Source organism: Chlamydotis macqueenii, chromosome 8, assembly GCF_036417535.1.
Source record: "Chlamydotis macqueenii isolate bChlMac1 chromosome 8, bChlMac1.mat, whole genome shotgun sequence".
Taxonomy (NCBI): Eukaryota; Metazoa; Chordata; class Aves; order Otidiformes; family Otididae; genus Chlamydotis; species Chlamydotis macqueenii.
This window is the reverse complement of record NC_141563.1, coordinates 36658549-36669019: the sequence shown is the minus strand read 5'-3', so window position 1 is coordinate 36669019 and position 10471 is coordinate 36658549. Positions and strand designations below refer to the sequence as shown.

Genomic DNA, 10471 nt, shown 5'->3' with positions numbered 1-10471 from the left:
CAGACCCCCGTGCAATGCCCCCCCCCGGAATCAGACCCCTGTGCAAAGCCCCCCGACACCAGACCCCCCGTGCAACGTCCCATCCAAACCCTTACGCAACGACCCCCCCCCAAACCTGTGCAAAGCCCCCCCCAACCGCCCCGCCCCGGCCCCGCCCCCTCCCCGCCCTCAGGCCCCGCCCCCGGCCCCCGGCCCCGCCCCCGCCGAGGCCCCGCCCCCGCAGCCATGTCGTCGCGGCGGGCAGCGCGCAGACGCCCGGCGGCCGGGGCCGAGGGGGGAGCCCCCGCGGGAGCCCCCGCGCCCGGCGATGCGGAGCGGGGCATGGCGGCGCCGGGCCTCACGCTCTTCCTCAAGCTGCTGGCGGCGGCCTTCTACGGCCTCAGCTCCTTCCTCATCGTCGTCGTCAACAAGAGCGTCCTCACCACCTACGGGTACGGCCTGCGCCGGGGGGCTCCCCCCCCGCCCCCCCAAACACCGGGCCTCGCTCCTCCGGGGGGCTCCGCATCGCGGCCCCTCCGCCTGGAGAGACCCCGGCACAGCTCCCCTGGGTGCCCGCACCCCCCCGGTCCCCGCACCCCAGCCCTTGGGGGCCGCGCACCCCTCTGAACCCCCTCCCTCCCCCCTTCACCTTGGGGGCCCTTTGCACCCCGCTGCTGTGGGGCTGCCCCCACCCCCGGCCCATTGCCCACCCCCTTGTGCCCCCCCCCCCCGCCTCCCCATGGGGAGTGGGCAGTGCCCCTCGTGGCTACGGGCTCTGCATTTTTTTTTTGGGGGGGGGGGGTCATTGCTGGTCCCCCCACTGATGTCTCCTCTCTGCCCGCAGGTTCCCCTCCTCGCTGTGCGTGGGGCTGGGCCAGGTAAGTGGGATATCCCCCCCCCGCCCCCCCAAATCCCCTCCCTGCTGTCCCCCTGCGCTGGGGGCTGCGGGGCTGACCCCCACCCCAATTTATTGCAGATGGTGGCGACGGTGGCGGTGCTCCAGGCGGGCAAGGCGCTGAGGGTGGTCAAGTTCCCCGACCTGGACAGACACGTCCCCCGGCGGGTGAGCCCCCTCCCCGGGCACCCCTCTCCCACCCCGAGGGTGGGCAGTGGTCTCTGCTCCGGCCCCTCGCCCGCGGTGGGCACCCCGGGCTTTTCAGCAGCCCCGGGAGCCTGAGGAGCTGGGCCACGTGCCTGGGTGAACGTTTCCATCACGGGGTGGAAATAATTTCCAAGATATTTATAAAATGGGGGTGCTGCTGGGGAGCTCCCTGCCTTTTTCGGGTTGCTCACGCAGTGTGTTATCTTATAATTTTCCAGACGTTTCCTCTACCTCTTCTGTATTTTGGGAACCAGATCACAGGACTGTTCAGCACAAAGAAACTGAAGTACGGATGGCTTTTCTCTACTGGGGGGGTCCTTGCGGGGGTCTGGTGTTCGTGGGGAGCTGCTGCCGGGCCCTCAGGCTCTGCAGGGGCGTGGGTGACGCAAGCGGGAGCTGCTCGGGGCGATGGCGATTCCTCCTCTGCCCACGCTGAAACGAGCCACCTGCGCCTTTCCAAACGCTTTCCCCCAGCCTGTGGGTCGGGAGGGACGTGAGTCTGGCCATCGCCTGCCACGGGTGAGGGTCTGGGGCCGTCCCCGGGGTCCCTCACCCCGACAAAGTCTGACCTAAGTGAAACTTTTATTTGGGTGTGGGACTAACGGAGTTTCCCTAAGGAAACCGGTGGGCTCGCCCAGGGCTCTGTTCTCCGGAGCCCTCGTCCCGCTGCTCGCGGAGCGGCCGCGGCGCTGCGTTCTGGCAGCGTTTCACCCTGCTAACCCTTCCTCTTGCAGCCTGCCGATGTTCACCGTCCTGCGAAGGTTCTCCATCCTGTTTACAATGTTTGCCGAAGGATTCTTGCTCAAGTGAGTCTTCCATGCCCCTCCTCTCCTGGGCTATCGGTGACAGATACCGGTTAGAATTACAAAAGTCAGGAGGTGTTGGAATGCCCTGCGGCGCGTCAGTGAGTTTTCGTGCGTCGGAGATGTGTGCGGTCAGGGGTTTTTGGCTCTAAGCTGGGTTTTGGCAGCGAGGGTGGGTGGAGGAAGCGGATGCAGAGAGCGGCAGCGTGGTGATTATTCCAGTGACTTGCCTCGATCTGCGCGGCCCTTGTTCCCCGCTGCCTCTCCGCCTGCCCGGAGGGAGCAGGGCGAGACGCGTGGCTGCCGGGCGCAGGGCAGGTGGACGCGCTCTGTCTCTGCGTGCAGCAGCCTGGCCGGGCAGTCCCGCTCTGGAAGTTGTGCCTGTCCGCCTCTGCTAACAGCTCTCCCTCACCCGGGTGCCTGCAGAGACCCCAAAACCGCTTGCACCACGTGCCGGCAGCACCGGGGCTGGCACCACGGTGCTGGGCTGGTCCCCCTGCGGTGCCAGGCGCCCCGTGCCCTTTGCTGCCGTAGGCAGAGTTGTAGCACTCCAGAAACTTGCCTCTCATCGATGCCAAGATGTTTATGGTTGGTTGGTTTTTTTTTTTTTGGTGTGTGTTTTTTTTTTTTTTTTTTAAAAATCACAGAGATAATTGCCTAAAAACGTCTTGCTTTTACTTGCTACTTTTGCATGAGTTGTTTTGCTTTGTTTTTTCTTTCCCTGCTCTGTATGTGCTGGGAGGAAAGGCTTCTCCCTGCTTTTCTCCAAAGTCCTCACGTTCCTTTGGTGAAGATTTAACCTTGAATGACGGCAGTGTCCTCCCACTTCTCTTTTCAGGAAGAAGTTTTCCTGGAGTATTCAGATGACAGTATTTGCGATGATCCTCGGCGCGTTCGTGGCTGCTAGGTGAGCTCCGGCTTTGCCGTCCCCTCTCCCGTGTCTCTGAAGGGTCCCTGCCAGCCAGCAAAGCTGCGGTGAATCGAGTACCGTGGTGCGTCCCGAGAAGAGAAAATACTGCCCTTGTTTTACCCTCAGACATGCTCTCTAGTAGGAAAGAATGTTTTACCGACCCAAATCCCAGTTCCTCCTCCCAGAATTAACTTTTTCTGACAGGTCACTGGCTAAACAAAAGGTGGAAGGAATCCTCCGAGCGTTACGCTTGGCGTGGCTTAAAGCTTTAACTTGTTTTTTTTTTTCCTTTCCCAGCGCTGACTTGGCGTTCGATCTGGAAGGATATATTTTTATCCTTATTAACGATGCCTTAACAGCTGCAAACGGTGCCTACGTGAAACAGAAGCTGGATTCAAAGGTGGGCTGACCTCTGGCTTCCTTCTGGCCTTGGCGGCGTTGCGCTTGGTTTGGCAGCAGCTTGCACCCGAGGGGGTGAAAGGGGGAGGCTCGCCCGGTGCTACCCTGTCTCTCTCCCAAAATCTCCTCTCCGGAAGGTTTGGCGATGCCGCTGCGCTGCTCTGGGTGCCGGCGTTGCCAAAGTCGTGCCCCAGCGCTGGTTACGACCGCAGTCCCTCGCGACAGCGAAGCGACGGCATTTTGATTGGCGGTGACCGTAAAGCCCGTTGCAAGCTTGTTACCCATGCCTGTTTTATATCTATAGATGTATTTACACACCTATATTAACATATCTATATTTAAAATATATAAAATTATAAATATATACATTTATATGTATATATATTAAAAAAATCCCCCTCCAACTCTTCTCTCTCTGAGAGCTCCACGTGGATTTAGCTCACAGGACCCAGTCTTCCGTAGCAACATGAACAAGTTTTTGTGTTCCTGTTTGGAACCGACTGAAATATAGAGATATTCCTTCTTTCCAGGAGCTGGGAAAATACGGTCTGCTGTACTACAATGCACTGTTCATGATCCTTCCCACCCTGACCATCGCCTATTTCACCGGAGATGCGCAAAAGGTAGGACTCCTGCCCCCAAAAGCAAAATCTTGAGTGGCAGAGTAACTTAAAATGGGTGGCTTGGAAGGACGTTTCACTGTTTGTTAAAATGCACTTCTCTGGAGCTTTGCCGCCTTATTGTGAGGCAGTTCGTTATCCCTCACTTCCAAATTAGCACTGCGTAGCATCCGAGGGAAGAGGCTGGGGTGAAGGATGGTTGGAGGCTGGGGTCTGGGGTGGAGAGGGAAGCCGCAGAAGGTAACTGCAAGTCTTCCGTTGGGCTCTGCATCCGCAGAGTTGCTCCATTTTTGTAACGCTTGAGGAATGAGGAAGTGTGAAAGCAATAAGTGAAAACAAGTATTATTTAAAACAAAGAAGTCAAGTATTTTTAGAATAAATGGGCTTCTTCAAACCTCCTTCCGCCCTTCCCTCTTACTGGGGCAGCGTTATGTGAACAGCTCTGGAGGTCAGTCTGCCCGCGCCGCCCCGTCAGGGCACGGGCTGATTTACGTGCGGTGCCGGATGCTTCAAGTTTCTATTGTACTATTATTTATTAATTATTATTACGCTCACTTATGTGCGGCTCGGTTGGCTCTCCAGAGCAGGAGCGCTCACTTCTCGAGCCCGCACGAAGGGGCGTCCTCTCCGTGGGCTGGGAAGGCGAAAGCTGGTGTTGCCCACGCCCGTGGGTGCCACTGGCCCCTTGCAGACACCCCTGTCCCCCCGCTAGCCGTGCCCAGGCAGGGAGAGCCTGCTGGCTTTTTTTTTTTTTTCCCCTCATTAGGAGCTTAATGCCCTGGTAAGCAGCCGCTAAGATAACGAGCTGCGATTAGCGAGGAGAAGCGGTGGCGTGGGGTGAAGGTAGCTCAGACCCTGCCCTTCATAAAGGGCGACTCACTGGGATGGATTTGGGGATGAAGTCCAATGTATTTAGGGATAAAGTCCTCATTCATAAGCAGGAGCAGGCAGATGGGGAGCGAAATGTTGTTCTGTGCTGCACTGTGCCGCCTCTGTTCAGCCTGTGCAGAAATCGCCTTTTTTTTTTTTTTTTTTTCCTGAATAAACTACTTTTTCCCTGGCTGAGCTCCTGGCAGCCGGAGGCAGACAAAGATGTGCTCTGTTGGGGCTGCTGCCAGGAAACTCCACGTTTGCAGCCTGATGAAAAACCCTCTTGTGAAGGGCGCGCGGCCGAACGTGTCTCGCACGGGGACGGCTCCCGGGGCAGAGCCGGGACGGGGGCTGACTCCTGGGTGGCCATGAAGGGGGGGGGTTGCGTAGGAAAGCCTTCCACCAAACTTGTACGTGTGGATGTGTTAAATCTTGTAGCTCATTAACGAGCATCAAAGGTAACGATGTCTTGTCATGCCGTGCTTTGCGCGAGGCGGACGTGGGCGTGCTGGTGAGCAAAGCCCTGCAAATAATTCCTGGGGTGGAGTAGACGGATGCCTGCAGGAGGGTCCCTCCGGGCTGGCATTTCGTGTCCCTGTGGGAAAGCACTGTCCCAGCTGATTAAAAAAAAAAAACAAACCAAAACCAAACAACAACAACAACAAAAAAAAACCAAAAAAACCCCAAACAAACAAAACCAAACACAAACCAACCAACAAACCCAAAAAACCCCAAACAAAACACAATTGAAAAAAGCCCTACCACGCAATCCAGACTTAAAAATTTTGTCGGCACCATCCCTAGAGGTTAAATTCCCCTGGGCCGCGCTCTCCAAGCATTGCAATTTGCTCCCCTAATCCTGGTTCCGAGTGAAGACTCTTCGGAGCTCCCCCCTAAAACTTACAAAATGTTTGTGAACTTTTCCCGTCCCTTTCGGAGGTTGGAAGCCTGGAGAGCCGTCACTGCGGCTGGCAGGGTGCTCCGGCTGAGGTTACCTGCTTGCACGACTGTTACTCTCCACTTTTTCCAGGAGAAGCGTGATGGTCTGTGCTGGGAGGCGATGCTGTGGGCAGCTGGCCCTTCTGCAGCCCCAGGATGTCACGCTGGGCTGCGTTGTGTTTTGTTTTTTTTTTTTTTTGTGACGCGATGTCGGGGGTTTGTTTCTCGTCTTGCTGTGGATTACTGCATTTCCTCTTCCTCTGAGGCTCACGCTGTGCTTCTTGCAGGCGATGGAGTACCAGGGCTGGGCAGACACGCTCTTCGTCCTGCAGTTTACGCTGTCGTGTGTAATGGGGTAAGGACGCGCGCTGCTGCTGCGGGTGCTGCCTGCCTCAGGGGGCTGGGTGGGGGGTCCAGCAGTAGTGTATTTTGGTGGTCTGAGCTGTTCTGGCTTAAAAAAAAAAAATATTTTTATATATATAAATGTTTAGCCCTGATAGGGATGCAGTTTCTGAGAGATCAGATGAAAATTATTTCCTACCCTGCTTCAGTGCAGGTTTAGCCAAAAAAAAAAAAAAAAAAAAAGCAAGCAGTGGTACAAACACCGCTCTAGAAAAGAGGGCTTGGGATGCGGGGATGGATGGCAGCGCCCGAAGCGCATCCTGCGCCTGATGTCCGCTCTTCCTCCTGCAGGTTTATTTTGATGTACTCCACGGTTCTTTGCACTCAGTATAATTCTGCTCTTACAACTACAATAGTTGGCTGCATTAAGGTAAGCGCTCTCTCTGCCGTCGGGCGGGCGTTGCAGCAAGCGTTGCTCGGGGCTCGCGTTAAGCAGCGGCTGTTGCTGTTGGCGTGGGGGCTGGCTGAGCGCTCGGGACGTGCTGGGGGCCACGAGTCCCTCCGGCTCTGCGTGGCTCTAAAACCACGCACTTCGAACCCGCTTGCCTCTTTCCCACTGCATCCGGGGTTTCCCGTCTCCGTTTTGCTTTAATGCACAGAGCGTAGGCTTGTCTTGGGCTGGAGAGAAATTTACGCTCTCGTTGCTAAAAATCTTGTTCCTTTGCAGAATATTTTAATAACCTATATTGGGATGTTTTTTGGAGGAGACTATATTTTTACATGGACAAACTTCATTGGTCTAAATATCAGGTAAGAACGTCGGGCATTCAGAGTTTTGATTACAGTTTGCAAGTGAAAATCGCCACGAAACCGAAATGATTTGACTGGCTCAACATTATTTAAAAACAACAACCCCAATGGATTGGTAGTTGCGCCGCAGCAGAGGAGCCAGCGCGGTGCTGACCCGCGTCTCGCAGCCCTGTGCTGCCGGCACGGCCGCTCGGTCCCCGCCTGCGGCTCGGGCTGTGGGGAGCTCCCAGCCAGGCTCGGGGTGGTTTTTTTAAGCCAGGAGAACGCACAAGCGTGTTTTAGCAGCAAACTAAAGTTGTTCTCAGAGTTTTGCACCTGAATCATATCGTTAAGGTAGCAAAAGAATTCTTTTTTGGTTTATTTCAACTGGTATTTTAGCACAGCTTTTGGAAATGTCTCCTTTCTGGTCTGGGCTGTATTCCTGCATTGGGAAAAGTCTTGTTCTCCCCTGTTCTTCATCAGGGTTCCTTCAGAAACTGGGGACTCGGGGTAGCGAGCATTTGGGTACAAATTCAACAGAATATCTGTTCTTAGGAGGAAAACTGAATTTTCTTGCAAATTGATCCTTGACCATTGACCTACCCACATTTTTTGACTCTTCTTCGGCAGCGGGTGTTTGTGGCTGCCCAGGGCAGGTCCGTGTAACTCAGAAAGGTGCTGGTGTAAGGGCAGCGTCTCCTCCGGGCGGCGGTGGCAGGTTCGCGGTGCGGGAGGGAGCCAGCCGGCCGTCGCTCCTGCGGCTCGGAGCTGGGAGGGCTGATTCTCCATCCCGCCCCTGTTTTGCAGTATTGCTGGAAGCCTGGTGTATTCCTACATCACTTTCACGGAGGAGCAAATGAGCAAGCAGTCCGAAGCCAGCATCAAGATGGATATTAAAGGAAAGAGCGCGGTGTGAGCAGGGGAAGGCTGGCTTTGGGAGCAACCCACTTCTGTTCAGCTGATCACGGGCAGAATGCAGGGAGGAATCGGGGCATCTGCCACGGAGGAACGGCGATGCTCTTAATTTGCACAAGCGAGATTGCTGCCTTTACAAATTACTGGGAGGATAACTGCATAGGGAAGAGGATTTCTAATTAAGTCTGATCGTCAGGAATTAATGGGTTTGTAATCATGCTGAGATTTGGCAGTAGAGTCTGGCAGAAGCGACGTACGCGTCTGAAGTGCGGAGGAGCGGGCCGGCGCTGAGGGCCGTACCCTCGGCCTCCTTGGCCGCCTCTCCTCTCGGTGCAGCTCCCTTGGGCCGGGCAGCACGTGCTCCTGCGGGAAGGCGAGGCTGCGGTGCTGGGCAGGGAGGGGACCCCGAGGGGCGGGCGAAGCCCTGCTGTCCCAGGGGAGCGGGGCGGAGGGAGGGGAGCTGCGGCCTTGCCGCCCACGCTGGGGGAGCACTGGTGTTCCCCCAGCAAAGCTGCGGCTGCGGGATGCTCCTGGTTTGGGCCAAAACCCCTTTGTTGAACGCTCAGTGCTCTCTAAACGTATGGTTTTTGTTTTTTTTTTTTAATTTTGTTTTTGTTCTGTTAACCCACTTTTAAAGCTGGGTTTTCCCTCCTTAGTTTCAAAGAGCCCTGCAAACATTCGCCCCTCTCCTTCCCACCCGAGGTTGCTTTTCCAAGGCTCAGGAACATTCCCAACGTGAAGGTTTTACCCGCCACCAGTGAACTCCTTGCGGCTGGCAGCCTCCCCCAAAAACCTTTGAATTTGGGAAAGCTGGTGGGAGTCACTGCGGGATTTGCGGGAGAGCTGCCATTGTCCCAGCTTGCGTGCGGAGCCTCCTCCCTCAGTCCTGAAAACTCGGCCGCGAAGCTCAGGCTGCCGCTCCTGCCCCTGCAAGCCCCTTCCCAGCCGGCACACGCCTGGGAGAGGTGTTGGTTTTGGCAAATGGAGGGGAAACGCGCAGGGCTGGTGGGGTGGGGCACTTAGCTTTGGCCAGCCTTGTCCCACAGTTCAGTTTTCCATGTGTTACGTTGTCTTCGGTTTGTGGCCCGTTAAAAGAATGTTTTTTTTTAATGCATCAGGCAGTGTTAATTGATAATTTTTTTTTTTTTTTTTTAAAGTTTGTCTTGTACAGCACTTCTTTCTAGGTCTCTCCTTGGATTGCCTTTTGGTTTAAAAAGAATTGTTTATAACTTTGGTTTAAAAAAAAAAAAATTAGGTAAAACTATATATTTATGAGGAGTTTTTAATATACTTTTTCCTTTGGTAACCAGGAAAACAGTGTCAGTAGGCAGTAAAATTTGTTTCTGGAAGATATTTCCTAAAAATGTACCTGCTCTTTGGCAAAGCTGCATTTATTGGCGTGCTTAACGTTGAAGTTTTTTCTACGTGATTGAGAATTGCTGTAACAGTGCTGGTAAGGATGCGGCGGGAGTCTGCCGGCCCCTGCTCCAAAAAAAATCCCGTCCCTGGAATCGTTCTGGCCAGGCGTGCCGGAGCTGGGGTCCTTCAGCCAGGCCTGCGCCGTCGCCTCACTCGCGGGAACAGAACTGTTTGCAAATCACCCGTTGCCTCGTTTGCTCGTGACGTCGCTGTGCTGAGGCGCTCGCAGTCAGGATGTCGATTCTGTCGGAAGGTTTGATTTGATTTTATTTTATTTTATTTTAATCTACTGGTTAGATTTGTTGTCCAAATAGTAAAATATTTTTAAAGCTTATTTTGTTTGTAACCAGGCACCCTTCAGTGCCAGGGTCTGGATGGTGTTGTGTACACTGGGCAAGCGAACAAGAGTTCCTACAGCAGTATTTTCTATGCTATTAATCAACTAAATTTTTTTTTCTATATAGAATCTATTTACAAAACAACCATTTTAGTGATTAAAAGAGTGTCCTTTTTATTTGAATGTATGGCAGGCTTTATATGTCAGTGCTGACAGGAAAAAAAAAAAAGTTATGTGCCTATGTATTTTTGTACTGGCTTAAAATAAAGCAATGACCTTCCCTCCTCCCTTGTTTGCTCTTGCCCCCGGAGCTGGCCCTCGTGTCCCTGCAGCGGCAAGAGAACGTGGGAGATGCTGAAGTTGCTGGGGCTCAAATAAAACAGGGGTGCAGCTGAGCTCCCCCAGCACCCCAGCTGGGCACTGGTATGTGCGGAGGGAGAGGGGGGAGGGAGAGCTCTTGCGTTTTCAGCTTTAAAGGGTCTTTGACGATGGGAAAAAATCCTAAAAACCACACAGGCAAAACAACCCCCTACTTTGCTAAACTCGGTTCCTTCTCCGCAGCTGCCCTGTGCTGTTAACTGGGGCTTGATGTGTTTTACAGGGATGCAGCACCCCACCACGTGCTCAGTGCTCCCAGTCAAAAACAACCCCCCCACTGGCGCTCTCTGTGCGGAAAAAAGTGCAGGACAGGAGCCCACGCTGGTCCCTGTCGGCAGATGCGGTGCACGGGGTGAGCTGAGGCCCAGGGTGGGAACAAGAGCAACACCTTGGGCTCCCACAAGCCCCCAACCCAGCGAGAGGGCTCACGCTGCAGGGCCCGGCTGCCAAAGCGTGACTCAGCAGGCTCTGACCGAAATAAAAATTAACTGGGCAGTGGCTCTCTTCCCTGTCCCCCTTTACGTTACACTGCCTTTACGTTAAAGCCTCCAGGAACCATTTGCCCCCCTCAACAGGTTGACCCACCGCCCCTCCAGCTGCTCGGAATCACGCCCGGCTCTGCTCTGCGACCGCCCCGGGAAAGTGTTTTGGAAGCGTGGTGTGAGAGCA

The 10471-nt window shown here is 54.6% G+C and overlaps 1 protein-coding gene across 1 annotated transcript; it reads left to right on the top strand.

Annotated features, from left to right (window-relative positions):
• Positions 1 to 225: 225 nt before the first annotated feature.
• SLC35D1 (solute carrier family 35 member D1) lies at positions 226 to 9704 on the top strand. The gene is made up of 12 exons (XM_086753667.1): positions 226 to 431; positions 824 to 857; positions 956 to 1042; positions 1300 to 1367; positions 1816 to 1887; positions 2723 to 2791; positions 3092 to 3194; positions 3724 to 3816; positions 5910 to 5977; positions 6316 to 6394; positions 6692 to 6774; positions 7561 to 9704. Exons 1-12 carry the CDS (start codon positions 226 to 228, stop codon positions 7667 to 7669), a joined length of 1071 nt encoding a protein of 356 aa, XP_086609793.1. The 3' UTR covers positions 7670 to 9704.
• The last annotated feature ends 767 nt before the right edge of the window (positions 9705 to 10471 follow it).

What these genes read in the sequence shown, in the direction of transcription:
- SLC35D1 (XM_086753667.1), top strand. Translation starts at nt 226, where the DNA reads ATGTCGTCGCGGCGGGCAGCGCGCAGACGCCCGGCGGCCGGGGCCGAG. An exon ending in ACAGACACGTCCCCCGGCGG is followed by an intron (nt 1,043 to 1,299) that starts GTGAGCCCCCTC and finishes ATAATTTTCCAG; the next exon opens with ACGTTTCCTCTACCTCTTCT. An exon ending in ACGCTGTCGTGTGTAATGGG is followed by an intron (nt 5,978 to 6,315) that starts GTAAGGACGCGC and finishes TTCCTCCTGCAG; the next exon opens with GTTTATTTTGATGTACTCCA.